Below are 16,549 nucleotides of genomic sequence, written 5' to 3' on the forward strand. Positions count from 1 at the left end.
CTTGGCTGAAGAGAAAAGTGATGACAGCAGAGACTGCAAGATGGTAACATTTTGGTTGGTTGGTTTGGATGTCCTTTGTGTTCAAACTATCAGACTCCTCTCCATCATTATATGTAACTGAAATAGACCCAGGTATAAACAAAGTGCCACATTTGGTTTGGTCCAGAGAGACCATAAAAATAATGAAGGCATAATGTCAGCAAATGTCAACAGAACTACATAGCAATAAACTTTCAATTTATAGGAAAACTTGGCACTGACTAGAATTTCTGAGGCATACTCTTGAAATGATGAAAGGGAGTGTTCCTGAAGGCCCTCTCTTGAGGAGTAAAAATCACCCACATATACCCAAGAAAATGTTCTTGGATGCTTACCGATTGGTATGAGAGTTGCAGTGCATGAACCAGCTGCGGTTGTTGTCAACATACATAGCCCATGCCTTGTCATCCTTTCCTAGCATCATGTCCTTGACAACGTTAATTCTAGCAATTCCAAAGGCTGGATCTGGATGATTATCGTAACGGTCTACATGCAGTTCCCAATAGTGGACTCCCTTTGAGAAAGCTGCTGTACCCAGAACAACACGGTCATCATAGCTACTGCAGGTAGCAGTCTGGTTGTCATTTGAAAGGACTATGTCCCTATGGGCTGAAGAGGGGTCAAATGTAAACCACGCAACTATAGAGAAAGAAAGAGTTTACAGATTAGAGAGATATGACATCAGAGGACTCCCTGGTTTGTTACACTCCATCTAGAAAAAGTACCGCTGTAGTGAGCAGGTGAAGAAGACACATCATGACCAGCTCCCTTAAGCTCCACGATGGAAGAAAGGGAGTGTATAAATTGACTAACTCAGGGGTGGAGAACCTTTTTCAGCCCAAGGACCACGGTCTCTTCTGGACAACCTTCCAGGGAGCAAATGCATGGGTGGGGCCAGAGGCAAAAGTGGACAGGTAAAGTGAATTTTACCTTTGCCCAGTAGGCTAGTTCCAATACACATCCACACATCCCTATCTATCCTCCATCCAGGCAAGGAAGAAGCATTATTCAAATTCAGGGACGGAAGGGTGGTGGTCTGGAAAGAGAGGGAGGAGTGCATCCCAAGAGCCAGATAGAGAAGGTGCATTTGGCCCTGGACCTGAAGTTTCAGATCTCCATCGTAAGCAAGTAAATAAATCAAATTTCAGTTCTATTGATTTCAATAGCTGAAACCTAAGCACATTATGCTGAAGTCCATACAGACAACCAATCTATCCCAGAGCAAACGTTCTCTTCCCAGCAAAGCTTGGTCTCCTTTATTCACCTTATCAAGGGATAAGAATAATTTTATCACACATCAACTGCCAGTGTGTGTGTTACTGTGTGTGCTAAAATGTATGGTAATAAAATGTATAGTAATATGGTTGCCTGTATGGACTTGATAATGAGAGAACTTAGGAATTTCTGGTTTTATTGAGGCCACCAGCAACTGCTACACAGATGTCACCGAAAACCACAGTGCCAAATCTCCTCCTCCTCTTGCATTAGTAATGTCCAGTGAAAAAGGTGTGACATGACATTGTTTTGCTGCAAGTTTCCCTATCCTTACTTTTATTTTATTGGTTGTTCCTTGTGAAGTCACAGAAATTCACAATGGGGTGCTTTCAATCTATATCACAGGAAGAACGAGAGGCAAGGCTTCTGTTTCTGCAGCAGCCACACATCTACAAGAACATCTAGTTCTACCCTTAGGAACTAGATCTGTTTTAGAATGCTGAATATTCCAATTGCGCTACCTAAATAACAAACATTATTGGTCTCTGGAGGCAAATTTTCATCTTTGCACAATCCAAAATTGTTCATACTGGAATTTAGCTAGAACTTATCCCTTCACTCAAGTGTGCACATTTTGCTTTATTAGTGGCTAGGTTTATAACAAATTATAATCCTTTGCAGACTTTTTTTTGAAAAGGCTCCTATTCCCGACATAGTTTGGCAACATTAATATGAAGGCAGAATGAGATTAACATGTGTTTTGTGAGTCATGAGTTAAGTATCATTAATCAATATTAATATCAATATTAATTTATTTGGTTGCCCATATGGACAGCAAGTGTAATTACATTGAAATGAAGCATAAATTAACATCCATATTTTATAAGGCATTGCTAGGAAATTATTTCCATACAGAGAAAATGCAATGAAGCTCTGGAATTCATCACTGATATACAAGTGGGGGAAGGGAGCAAAGGACGTCTCCATCTTTTGCAGAGGTAGCTTCCAATTTTTAGGTGCCAATATTGCAAGGATCTATGCACAGTTTTTAGTTCCATAAACTTCATCATTTTTCTAGGATCACAAAACCTACTTTTCCTCAACCCTGTTTCAATAGGTTAAATAGTAAGAGCTGGAAGCATTGATTAATAAAATAGTAAAAATAACTTGATCTCCCACTTTGAAATGCGGATTTAAAAAGATTTAACACATTGCAGGATTTTCTGTAAGTTATATGTTTCCCACACTTGCTTTATGTCAAGAATATTCCTTAATTCTCCCTCTCCCCACAGGGTAGGGATAGGGCTGCCTCCTGTCAATCACATGACATCAAGTGACAGTTTCAAGGGAAGATTCAGGAACACATTCTAAACATGAACAAAAATCTTCTTTTGTAGGCACGACTTGAACAAGCTATGCCTGCAACGGAAGAAAATGAAGAATCTAAGTTCCTTCCAGTTACTCCTTTCCAGCTGTTTTTCAGTGCTTTTTTAATTTGATGCCTTTTCCATTGCAAGGGAACAGATAATGTGCCAGATTCAGATTTAAAAAGCACCTGCTAGCAGATGGAAAGGAAGAACTGAGAGTGCACATAGAGTGTACTCCCAATTCTTTTTCAATTTGGCCCTGCAAGTTTACCTGTCCCATGCCTGACATCATATGGGTGTGGTTTGGGCCAAACCATGCCATGGACAGGAATGTCCTAAAGGTGTTTATTTCACATTGTTTTTTTATATTAGGTTATATTCCCTTACAGCCAGCCTTGCCATTGCTATCTTGTCTTAAAGATCAAGAATATTCTGAAGAATATTAGGCCATAAATTGTTTGAAACTATTGTAGACTATCCCAAGATCACATCAAATCCAGGATAAACATGTGACTGAATCCTGACAGACTACAGAAGCATGTGATGAAAACATTCTAATTGCATCTACCAACTTTGTCCATATCAACATCATAAGTAGGAAAAAAATCAGTGTCTCATGCACTAGGCAGTGTTTCAAATAATCTGATGTACAGTTATTTGAGACGAATGATGGCTAATTAGTTAAAAGAAAGATCTACTGAAATTTAGTTTAATCAAGATTTCTGCCCCAATCCAACCATATTAGAATACATTAGCAGGTCTGTCAAATTGTGGAACATTCTCACCATGGGACCGTTCCAAGGGCCAAAGCCTCCTACATATATACAGTGATGCATGTAGGGGCTGGGGATGTTCCCAATCTTCATTAGTTTTCACTGCATACAAACGTCATGTGCATTATATGCCAGTTACCAACACAACCTGCCAGAAGGCTTTGTGAATACACAGCAAGGCTCAGGAGTTAGTCTACTCTAGACTCTATAAATGAGCTTCAAAGAGCTGTTCCAAAAACTATCAGAATCTAGAAAAATCTCCAGAAGTAACTTTACACATCTTTAATATGTTACTCACCATCAGAAGTCTGTAAAACAACAGTCTTGCTATAAGGGCCCACTCCTGATGAATTAAAAGCTTTGACTCTTGCATTGTATGTACTGTTGAAATGAAGGCCATCAATAGTGCATAGAGTCTCTTTACCAACATACACTTCCTAAACAATGAAAAAAGTCAGGAACTGAGTTCACCAATTTCTTTTTAACTTGGGATCTCTCATAATAATACCTTTAAATGTAATCTGCATGCAATTTCTGGTTGCAGGAAAATTATTACAGTAAAACAATGTTATGACTGTACAAGGAGAATTTGTAGTGTAAAAGTCATGTGTGATTAGAAAAGAAGTCTTAAAATACATAGTATTATTCTGCCCGCCCACATTCCACAAAGTCAGCTTCATTATTATCTACTGGAAACCAGAGAGAGCCTTCAGAATATATGTAAAAAGGTGCCAATAAGGAAAGACTAAAGAACAACCTTGCTGAGTGAAATTGCATCATATAGCCAAATCATGTGTAATTATATTTTAACATACTCATCAGTTTACAAGTGGGACTCTCAAATATGTGCAGAAGAATTTATTCTAATTTGTTTATTTTAAATTCATTTCTCCTAATAGCTCCACAAAACATTTCACCCAAAAACGCACACATGAGATGCTTGTCCCAAACAAAACTCTCCTCAGTTCTCCCTAATGTTCCAAGCTATGTGAATGTCCTAAGGAAGGGGTCCCTAGCTTTTGGGGCCTGGGGGCACCTTTGAAAATAAAAAAAACTGTTGTGGCCACCACAAAATACCCATTTCACAGGGAAAAAATGGCAATGTTCAGAACTTCCCCCCAAAGACAAAACACCTATACAGACCCCCAAACAAAACACAGGCAAAAAAGCAGGCCACCACCCAAAAAGACAACCTCTCTCTAAAAAAAAAAAGCCTCCCCCAAACATCCCTCAATTTGAGGCAGGGGGCATTAGCAGGCACCAAAGGGGTGTTGGAGGGCACCATGGTTCAGATGTGTGCCACTTCATCAGGGACAGGTTAAACTAGATTGAAAGCATTTTCAGTTCAATACTAAACACACTGTTAGCAGGACACACTACACAAGCATTTGTTCAAGGATGGCAAACATAAACAAGGAACAAAGGTCTCACTCGGAATTGGCCACCATCTCCGTCATCAAGTTCCAAGATATAACCCTCCACTGGGTTATGGCTAAAAGGTGGCATCCTCCAGGCTAGGGTCACACTGTTGTTTCGAGTGCAGCACTTCTCCAGCTGCAGGAGTGGAACTGGCGGCACTGAAATAGGAACTAAGCACAGATTAGTGCAACTCTGCCCTTACCATCAGGCGGTGTGACAAGCAGCGTAATGCTCACATTACAACTTGAAGCAGCCAAATCACAGTTGCAGTTCTCTTGCCACTTAACTCTCAGTGGGACTTTTCTGGAACAGCAATCTTGAAGATTGCAGTTCTATTTCACACTACCTTGAGGTTTTGAGTTTTTTAAAATTCCCAGTGAATGTCCATATGTGGTGAAGTGGCGAACAATTAATCTTTTGCAAAGCCGTTATCTCATTACTTCATTGCTCATCTGATTCCAGCATACTCTACAGGGAGAGGAAGTCCCCCCAAGAACATCTCTGCAGGAGAGATGAAGCCAGGCAAGTGTACCATCTAGCTGCTGCTGCTGCTCTTCCGGGTTGACTCCACCTGTGGGACTTCTGTGAGAGATCTACCTCCTTGGGGGTGGGGGTGGGGTGGGAGGCCAATATATATGCTGGTGGAGTGCTAGGGGCTGGCCACGTCAGGTAAGAGGAACTAAGGAGAGATGCGTAATATCTGTCCCCTGTTCTGGGCCTGTCCAGAGCCGAAAGATAGCTGGGGGATGCTTGACTCCATACTCTGGCCTTCGATTGCTGCTGTGCAATGCCAGGTCTGTTGCCCAAAAAAATCTCTCATCCATGATATGATATTGGATGAGGGCGCGGACCTGGCATGTATTACAGAAACCTGGCTGGATGAGGCCGCTGCTCCTATCCTCGCAGTCATGTGTCCAGCTGGGTTCTTGTATGCACAGCAGCCAAAGGTTGGTAGTCGGGGAGCGGGAGTGGCGGGTATTTACCGAAGGTCCCTGGTTCTCACCAGGCCTCCTCTCTGTGAGACCAAGGTTGTTGACTGCATGTACTGGAGGTTGGGCCCAAAGGGCAGTCTAGGGATTCTGCTCTTGTACTGTCCACGCTGCTGCACGACAGACTCCCTAGCCGAGGTACTGGAGGTGGTCTCGGATGTGCGTGCACAGTCCCCAAACTTGTTAGTATTGGGAGACTTTAATGTACATTCGGAGGCCAACCTCACAGGGGCGCCTCGGGACTTCATGGAAGCCATGGCTTCCTGGGAGCTGCACCTTATTCCAATGGGGCCCACCCATGTAGCTGGTCATGCACTCGACCTTGTGTTTGTCTCGGGAGAGGAGGGGAGTGATCTGAAAATTGGGGGTACATCCATCACCCCCTTGTCATGGTCAGATCACTACTTGGTGAGGGTGGACTTCTTGGTGCCACAAACCCTCCGTGGGGGTGGAGGACCCATTAGGATGGTCCGCCCCAGATGTCTGATGGATCCAGATGGATTCCTGAATGCGCTTGGGGATTATTTGGAGCATGCACATGGGCACTTGGTTGAGACCCTGGTGGAGGGGTGGAATGCTGCAATCACCGGGGCATTAGACCAGGTGGCTCCGAAATGCCCTCTCCCCCTGAATAGAACTCAGATGGCACTTCTATACTCAGCGCATAGTTAAACTACGGAATTTGCTCCCACAAGATGCAGTAATGGCCACCAGCTTGGATGACTTTAAAAGAAGATTAGACAAATTCATGGAGGACAGGGCTATCAATGGCTACTAGCCATCATGGCTGTGCTCTGCCACCCTAGTCAGAGGCAGCATGCTTCTGAAAACCAGTTGCCGGAAGCCTCAGGAGGGGAGAGTGTTCTTGCACTCGGGTCCTGTTTGCGGGCTTCCCCCAGGTACCTGGTTGGCCACTGTGAGAACAGGATGCTGGACTAGATGGGCCACTGGCCTGATCCAGCAGGCTCTTCTTATGTTCTTATGTGGTATACTCCATGGTTGCAAACTCTGAGGCAGGAGCTGAGACGGCTAGAGTGCCGGTGGCGGAAAACTCGTTCTGACGACGATCGGACACGGGTTAGTGTGGCTGCAGCAGCCTACCATGTGGCGATGAGGGCAGCAAAAAAGGATTTTTATGCTGCCTCTATTGCGTCCTCAGAGTGCTGTCCCAGGAGGCTGTTCCAAGTGGTCTGGAGCCCAGTCGGTCCAGTTGCCCCGGAACCGATGGAACATGCTAAGGCCTCCTGTGATGAGTTTGCAAAGCACTTTATGGAGAAAATCAATCGTATTAAGAGTGCTATTCCGTGCGCTGTGGACACAGTGAGCGAGCCAGAGGCGTCCAGTGGTGCTCCAGTGGTGTGAGATCGGTTGCAGCTTCTTCCTTCTGATGAAGTGGACAAGGTGCTTTCAACCTTAAAGCCAACCACTTGCTTACTCAACCCTTGCCCGTCGTGGCTCTTTATGAGTTGCAAGGACAGACTGGGTGAGGGGATCATGGCGGTGGTAAATACGTCCCTGGAAGACGGAGTAATGCCATCAGCTCTCAAGGAGGCGGTAATAAAACCAATTCTAAAGAAGCCCTCCTTGGATCCCCAAGATTTGAACAACTTTTGCCCAGTCTCAAATCTGCCATTCTTGGGCAAAGCAGTTGAGCGGGTGGTGGTGAAGCAGTTGCAAGTGCATTTGGAGGAAGCGGATTATCTGGATCCATTTCAATCAGGCTTCAGGCCTGGACATGGGACTGAAACGGCCTTGGTCGCCTTGGTGGATGATATGAGGAGGGCGTTGGATAGGGGCGAATGCACCTTCCTTGTCCTCCTGGATCTCTCAGCGGTTTTTGATACCGTTGACCACGGTATCCTTCTGGACCACCTGAAGAGGTTAGGCATAGGGGGCACTGTATTGCAGTGGTTCCATTCCTTCTTCTCTGGTAGGTACCAGAGAGTGGCATTGGGGGATGAGGTTTCGGACCCTTGGCCTCTCACTTGTGGAGTGCCACAGGGCTCCATCCTCTCCCCGATGCTGTTCAACATCTATATAAAGCTGCTGGGGGCTATCATCAGAAGATTTGGGCTGCAGTGTCATCAGTATGCTGATGACACGCAGCTCTATCTCTCATTCAAATCTTCACCGAAGTTGGCTGTAGAAACCCTATCCAAGTGCCTGGAGTCGGTGAGTGCCTGGATGGGAAGGAATAAGCTGAAGCTGAACCCTGACAAAACTGAGGTACTGTCTGTGGGAGACAAGGGAAGGTTAGGGGATGTTGACCTGGTGCTCAATGGGGTACAATTGCCCCTGAAAGACCAGGTCCGCAGCCTGGGGGTCATTCTTGACTCCCAGCTGTCCATGGAGGCTCAGGTCTTGGCTGTGAGCTGGGCGGCACTGTATCAACTCCATCTGATACGGAGGCTGCGCCCCTACCTTCCCAACCATCTGCTCCTGGTCTCCTCTCACCTAGACTACTGTAATGCGCTGTACGTGGGGTTACCCTTGAAAATGGTCTGGAAGCTGCAACTGGTACAGAATGTGGCGGCTCGCCTGATTAAAGGCAGCTGCCGGCGAGATCACATCACTCCAGTGCTGAAGGAGTTGCACTGGTTACCAGTTGTTTTCCAAGCCCAATTAAAGGTGTTGGTTCTGACCTTTAAAACCCTATACGGTTTCGTCCCAGTCTATCTGAAGGAGCGCCTCCAACATCATCAGGGATGCCGCTCAACAAGATTAGCCTCAAAAGGCCTTCTCTCTATCCCACCAGTTAAAACAGCTAGACTGGTGAGAACTAGGGAGAGGGCTTTTTTCAATTGTGGCCCCCACTCTGTGGAATTCCCTCCCAAATGATCTCCACCATGCCCCCTCTATGATGAGCTTCCGCCGGGCCTTGAAGACCTGGCTCTTCAGGCAGGCTTTTGGGGTGGGTTAGGTTTCATTATCATTGGTTGAGATTTTTTCTAATGTAAATTGTATGTTTTTATTTTGTATGTCGCCCAGAGTGGCTGGACAGCCAGCTAGATCAGTGACTAATAAATTTAATAAATAAATTTAATAAATATTAAATAAATTTGCTCATGATGCCATCTTGCAACTCATCTCCTGGCTTTTTGTGGGTGGGGGGAGGAAGCAGAATGGGTATCCCTAGCCTGGACTCATAATCATGCAATTGGGCTTTGGTGTGCATTCAGCACTCAGAAACACATATCTCAATGTTCATGGGACTCAACACATAGCTAAAATAAACTTGATTAAGCCTGTAAACTTTTATTTGAGTCAGACACTCTACTGCTAAAGCCAGCTTTGATTTTACCCATATCAGATGCTACACTTTATCTCTGAAAGTATTCCTTTAATTGGTTGGCCAAAGGGAAAATTGACATTGAGTAGGCTGGCATTTCAATGATATAAAACAAGGGTGGCATGTCCTCCTCTAAGAGTTTTTGTGGCCTCCCAAGCCACCCCTCCCCTTATCTTTTAAAAATTAGTTTTCTTTTCACCAACTGCTCCTGAGTCCCCCACTGTGATGTAGTGGGACATTCTGTCATGTTTCTCTCCCAAATAAAAGGTGCCAAATCAAATGTGTATGATGTATCTATAAAAAAAAAACTCTCACTACAAAAAAGTGTTGGCATTTAGTGTAAAAAGTGAAATTCAAATGAAGATTGCCATCTACAGACACTGCATTCTTTCACTGACCCTTTTTCTGGATTCCCCCCCACACACAAGAATTCTGCAGGTGAACCTGCCTTAGTGAATGCAGAAAACACTAGCCTGACCTTTGAACCAGAGCCAGCAATGTGCAATGCATGAGGGATGTGGTGGGCGGAAAAGCATCTGGTGACATATCAGTAGAGCAAATGGAATGGAGAATGGAGAGCAATATTTGGAACAGGATGTGATTGGCACAGCAATCTGCATTAGGTGGAGTGCCATCAAAACTAAATCAGGTCTTGGGATGGAGGTTTGTTAGAAGTGATGTAAGATTTTGCAATATAGCTGAATGAATCTGTGTGACAGGTAGATGTTTGGACACTGATACAATAGTATTACCAAAAGCTAAGAATTGGTACAAACATTAACAGTTCAAATTACAGATGCTGAAAAAAGTGTGTTGTTATATGCCTTCAAGTCGATTACAACTGATGGCGACTCTATGAATCAGCAACCTCCAATAGCATCTGTTATAAACCACCCTGTTCAGATCTTGTAAGTTCAAGTCTGTGACTTCCTTTATGGAATCAATGCATCTCTTGTTTGGTCTTCCTCTTTTTCTACTCCCTTCTGTTTTTCCCAGCATTATGGTCTTTTCTATTCTAGTGAATCATGTCTGCTCATTATGTGTCCAACATATGATAACTTCAGTTTCATCATTTTAGCTTCTAGTGATAGTTCTAGTTTAATTTGTTCTAACACCCAATTATTTGTCTTTTTCTCAGTCCATGGTATGTGCAAAGCTCTCCTCCAACACCGCATTTCAAATGAGTTGATTTTTCTCTTATCTGCTTCTTTCACTGTCCAACTTTCACATCCATTCATAGAGATTGGGAATACCATGGTCTGAATGATCCTGACTTTAGTGTTCAGTGATACATCTTTGCATTTGAGGACCTTTTCTAGTTCTCTCATAGCTGCCCTCCTCAGTCCTAGCCTTCTTCTGATTTCTTGACTATTGTCTCCATTTTGGTTAATGACTGTGCCGAGGTATTGATTATCCTTGACAAGTTCAATGTCCTCATTGTTTAAAGTTACCTAAATCTTCTCTTGTCATTACTTTAGTCTTCTTGACGTTCAGCTGTAGATCTGCTTTTGTGCTTTCGTCTTTTACTTTCATCAGCATTCGTTACTGGTTTCTGCTAGTAGTATGGTATCGTCTGCATATCTTAAATTATTGATATTTCTCCCTCCAATTTTCACACCTCTTTCATCTTGATCCAATCCTACTTTCCGTATGATATGTTCTGCATACAGATTAAACAAACAGGGTGATAAAATACACCCCGTCCCACACCTTTTCCGACTGGGAACCAATCGGTTTCTCCATTCTTATAGAGCCTCTTGTCCAGAGTATAGGTTGCGCATCAGAACAATCAGATGCTGTGGCACCCCCATTTCTTTTAAAGCATTCCTTAGCTTCTCATGATCTACACAATCAAAGGCTTTGCTATAATCTATAAAGCACAAGGTGATTTTCTTCTGAAATTCCTTGGTCCGTTCCATTATCCAATGTAGGCTTGCAATATAATCTCTAGTGCCTCGTCTTCCCTTTCTAAATTCAACTTGGACATCTAGCATTTCTCGCTCCATATATGGTAAGAGGCTTTTTTGTAGAATCTTGAGTATTACTTTACTTGCATGGGATATTAAGGCAATACTTTTATAATTATGGCATTCCCTGGGATCCCCTTTCTTTGGAATTGGGATGTATATTGAATGCTTCCAGTCTGTGGGCCATTGTTTTCTTTTCCATATTTGTTGACAATTCTTTGTAAAAATTTGGACAGATTCAGTCTCAGTACCTTGTAGCAACTCTATTGGTATGCCATTTGTTCCTGGTGATTTGTTTCTTCCAAGTATTTTAAGAACAGCTTTCACCTCACATTCTAAAATGTCTGGTTCTTCATCATACGGTTCCTCCATGAATGAATATGTCATCCTTGCATCTCGTCTATAGAGTTCTTCAGTGTATTGCTTTCATCTTCTTTTTATTTTATCTCGGTCAGTCAGTGTGTGTTCTCCTGTTGATTATTCAACATCCCTATTCTTGGTTTAGATTTCCCTTTAATTTTGCTAATCTTTTGGAATAGGGCTCTTCTACCTTTTTTGTTGTCCTCTTCTATTTCTATACAATAATTATTGTAATAGTTCTCTTTGTCCTTACATACTAGTTGCTGTATTATTGTATTTAGGGTTCTGAACATGTTTGTCTTCTTTTGCTTTTGCTTTCCTTATCTCTTTAACCATTTAAAGAGTTTTTTCAGTCATCCATTGAGGTCTTTCTCTCTTTTTAACTAGAGGTATTGTCTTTTTGCATTCTTCCCTGATAATGCCTCTGACTTCACTCCATAGTTCTTCTGGTTTTCTGTCAACTAAGTTTAAAGCCTCAAATCTGTTCTTTCTTTGATCTTTATATTCTTCTGGGATGTTATTTAAATTGTATTTTGGCATTATGATTGCTTTGTTGTTCTTCTTTAGCTTTACTCTGATTTTCAATATTACTAGCTCATGATCTCCTGCTGGGAGGAAGGCCAGGATATAAATCAAATCTTAAATAAATAAATGATCTGTACCGCAATCTGCTCCTGGTCTTGTTTTCATAGAAAGTATGGAACTTCTCCATCTTCTGCTACCAATTATAGAATCAATTTGATTCCTATATTGACCATTTGGTGATGTTCACGTGTACAATCGTCTTTTCGGTGGCTCAAAAAATGTGTTTGCAAGAAACAAATTGATGGCTTCACAGAATTCAATACGTCTTTCTCCTACTTCATTTCTATCTCCTAAGCCCCATTTTCCCACAATTTGTATTTCTTCTTTGTTCCCTCCTTTTGCATTCCAGTCCCCCATGATTATCAGAACATCTTGTTTTGGTGTGTGATCAATTTCTTCCTGCACTTCTGTGTAAAATCTCTCCAATTCCTCTTCTTCTGTGTTTGCCATTGGAGCGTAGACTTGGATGATGGTTATGTTAATAGGTTTCCAATTAAATCTCATTGATGTCACTCACTCAGACCTTGCGTTATAGCTCCTAACTGTTTTTGCTACATCACTTCTCACTGAAGAAAGTACTGCAGTTTAAATGGTCTTGCTTTACATCTGAGAAAATGGATCAGTCTGAACCATTCCAATGTGAAATTAAATTCTCATTAAGTATTAGTCACCAAGCCCAGTTAAGTATTGGCATCCTTCTTTGATTTGAAATATGGTACAATAAGCTCACAATGAAGTTGACTGAAATTCCCAGAGGATTTAATGGATTTGGATTGCATGCATGAGGACCACAAAGTTTTGCTCACTTGGAAGAGACATATTTGGAGCAATGAAGCTTAATGAAGGAAAAAAGTTGGAGGGGAAATATGGCAGTAATTTCAAAATATTTCATTCACCACTAGTGCTCTGACCGGCTTGTCAGACTAGGCTCCATAGAGCAAGGTTGCAATCGAGACTGCAGTGCTGGTCTGAATTGCTGTCAGCTGACCCCTCAGTTTGAACCAGTGGAGAGGCCCAATAGTGGCAGTTTGAGTAACTTGTCACAATGGAGAACACTGCAGAACAACTCTTTCACCTGGCCTGGCCTCATACCTGCTTTGTCTTGCTTGACTCTGCTTCTGCTTTGTCCAGACCCTCATCTCATCTGCCAAACTTGGAGTTTGACCTCCAGCACATCCATGATTATATTTCCTGCCTTCGGACATATGGCCACTGCCAACCAATCTTGGACTCCACAGCAGCCTATGGCAAGCTAAACTTCAGGCCTGGCACTTAGATTGAAGAGCAGGCCCTAAGCTTGAGGCATAATAGCGACAGGCAGAGCTACACTGGCCAGGGGCAGAGTCAGCTGGTGGGGCTTGTAATGCTGTCTAGGCAGCACCTTTGGGTAACAAAATCCAACCTGAAACAATTTCAGCAGGCATGCTGCTTCAGGAAGGTATTGGAGCCCAGCTGTCCAGAGTCCCAGTTTTGAGAACCCTGGTGTCTTATAGTTAGCGAACTAGGTTTATTGCTAAAAGGATAGCAAATATGCTGCAAATATCCATCTGGTAAGAGTTATGTTCCTAATATCTAATTCAAGCTTTCTATGCCATAACATTGCCAATGAATTTGTTTCTTGAAGAATACTAAAGAAAACCTTCCTGTCTGTGTCACTTATTACTTATGAGATTATACTTTTGATGGCAAGAAATACACATTCATATTGCCAAGGCAAGTTTAATACAATCTGATCCTCATTTTCCTTCTCTTTAGTATAACACATTGTAAAGCTAAGGGCAGGCTTTCCTTGCTCAGTAAGGATGGATAAGGACAGAAGCTTGTTAAAAACATGCCATGACTTCAATCTATCCATAGTTCTCATCTTCCCTAATCATTGGCCATGCTGGCTAGGACTGATGGAAGCTGGAGTCAACAATATCTGGAGGGCCACATGTTCCGTATCCTTGTATTAAGTGTAAAAAGGGAAATAAACAGCTGCAAGTGACACATTTAATATCATTGCTAGTTTGGCCCTTAGAGGAAGCCTGCTCCAGTTTGAATAGTTAGCAGTTTGAGATATGGATATACTGTATATCCGAACATAACAGAGGGCAAACTGGATAGAGATGATCACTGAAGAACAAAAATCACTGTATGGAAGCATAGCATCCTTCTTTATGCTCAGCACTGGCCCAAACACACAACAAGCCATCTGCTATCATGGAAACAGTACAAATTCTTGCAGTGGCAAATGGAAGTTATCAAAACGAATAAAATATGTCCAAATTGGGAATAGTTTTTTTGCAAAGTCTCTGTTAGAGACTTCATCAGATATATCTTACATCTTCATTTGTATATTCATTTCTGGCTAGTTAAGTGTTTGATGTTGCATTTTACTGATGTTCTTTTAGTAGCTACGACCTGGGAGACCAGGGTTCAAATCCCCACACAGCCATGAAGCTCACTGGGTGACCTTGGGCCAGTCACTGCCTCTCAGCCTCAGAGGAAGGCAATGGTAAACCCCCTCTGAACACCGCTTACCATGAAAACCCTATTGATAGGGTCGCCCATAAGTCGGAATCGACTTGAAGGCGGTCCATTTCCATTAATCCAATGCATTTATGTCAAGATACAATACCGTTTTGGGGAGCAGATTTTTGCCTTTAATGACTTGTCTAAATTCAAACATTTTTCTACTTTTTCTCCAAGGATTTAGCTGTCAAATTAACTGACCTAATTGCTTCAGATTAAGCCTTTAGAGTTCAGAATTAAGCCAACTGAAATCAAATAATTTTTGGATGAATAAGAATAATAATTTATCACCAATTCTTGAGGAGGTGAATAGTGATAACATTTACCTATGAACCATGCAATTCCTTCTAGCATAAGTCTCGCAGGAGTCTTCTGTGTTTCATCAGAGGAAATTGTCCCCCTGATGTCTTTGCTTTCATTTCATTTTTGTTTATCCCTCTTTGTTCCTGTACTGGTTCTTTGGGCACTTGCAAGATACACTTTCGGAAAAAGTAATTCAAAGAGTTATCAGGCTGGAGCAGCCACTCATGACGAGATTGGCTCCCCAGGAAGAGCTCCAGCCTGCTCTTCCAAGCAGCAGGGTTGCAAGTATTCCTCACAAAGTGTGTTCCTCATGCCAAAAGGAATACTGAAGTGAAGCTGGTAGGTTTTGGTGAGGCATTAACTCTCTTTGGACAAAAGATACATGGAGTACCATATGTGGAGGCATAAATTGGAAAAAGGTGCTGCCTGTACCAGCTGATCCAATGTCCTGGGGCACATCTCAAGCAAAACAAAATGTTAACTAAAAATGTAAACCGGGATCTGTTGGCTGGTGCTGGTTCAAAACCATTCTGTTTACCTAACAGGCTGGTATCGATTTGAGTTTGTTCTATATCTGCTAGCTGTTGCTTTTAAAGATCCGTGGAGTTTCTTTGCTTGGAATTGATATTAATATTGATATTTTAAAAGAAATATTGATAAATTACTACTCTTACGAGGCAGATTTTTTTTTAAAAAGTCCATTTTTAAAAATAGCCGGGGAAATTCACTACATTAAAATCTGATCCTCAGCCATTGATAATAAGCAAATTAATGGAAAATCTGGTACCAAATCTGAATTGGGTGGAATTCTAGCACACCCCTAACATAAACCCGACCTTACAGTTCTGAATTCCTTCCTTTATAGCATATTCTGACTATACTAGAACCAGGGATAGAATCAGGGACAAATTTATGCACTGGATTTTGTCTATCCAGGATCAGCACCAGACCACAGTGGGCTCTGGGCAGCAGATCACAGCACCCCCTGTGCCCCCTACAAGCGTGTGCACTGAAATACACCCAGTTGCGCCACCTCTTGCATCGCCGCATCAGCATACATGCACACCATCACCTAAGATGGCGGCAAGGGCATGTTGACACACAGCTCGCTGATGTGATGACACAAGGGGGGGCATGACTGGACACATTTAAGCATGCACATGTGGGGGTGATGTTGCCTGGGAGAGTAGTTTCCACTTCATGATATACACCATATCCGGTCGCGATTTGCAATCACAGCCTGCAGTCTGAGGCTGGTGGCATAACAGAGTGGGAGCTCCACCCTCCCAGCCCCAGCCATAGGGGCCCTTGATCACTGCCTGACCTGGCCACCTGCTGGTGCTGGGCCTGTATCTATGAAAGGAAATTCCAGTCCAAGAGTCTTTTGCTTATACAGCTTTGTATCTCAGGACAATGGGCCTCCAAGTTAATTTTGCCTGTCCCTCTGGAAACTGGTTATTATGCCACAATAAATAAGACTGTAGGCTGACAAGGCACATACACAGTAGTGTAGTGGCAAGTTCAGAAGTGCAGGGTCCCTTCATGTTAGTCACAGCCACCCCTCCCCCCTTTTTGCTGCTGAGTTGAGAATGAGATCTTTGTTAATGCCTTCTCCCACAGCAACAGACATCCCTAGGAGCCAATAGGCATGAAAGAGGAGACTGTTAGCTACTGAGAAGAGTCTTCTCAGTGGTTGACTCACCACCTTTCACTCTGATTGGCTACAATC

General features: G+C 42.8%; 1 protein-coding gene across 3 annotated transcripts in view; it reads right to left on the reverse strand.

Annotated features, from left to right (window-relative positions):
• Positions 1-16,549, reverse strand: part of TRIM67 (tripartite motif containing 67) — an 83,324-nt gene that overhangs the window by 32,883 nt on the left and 33,892 nt on the right. For 2 of the 3 annotated variants that reach the window (XM_061624459.1, XM_061624458.1), the window contains exons 6-8: positions 4,826-4,971; positions 3,693-3,831; positions 375-678 (exon numbers count right to left, since the gene is read on the reverse strand). In XM_061624459.1, coding sequence (XP_061480443.1) covers positions 375-678; positions 3,693-3,831; positions 4,826-4,971 — 589 coding nt within the window. Of the gene's footprint in view, positions 1-374; positions 679-3,692; positions 3,832-4,825; positions 4,984-16,549 lie in introns of all 3 variants that reach the window. The other variant, XM_061624457.1, reaches the window with a different exon arrangement.

The sequence above is a fragment of the Rhineura floridana genome, chromosome 4 (genome assembly GCF_030035675.1).
Source record: "Rhineura floridana isolate rRhiFlo1 chromosome 4, rRhiFlo1.hap2, whole genome shotgun sequence".
NCBI lineage: Eukaryota > Metazoa > Chordata > Lepidosauria > Squamata > Rhineuridae > Rhineura > Rhineura floridana.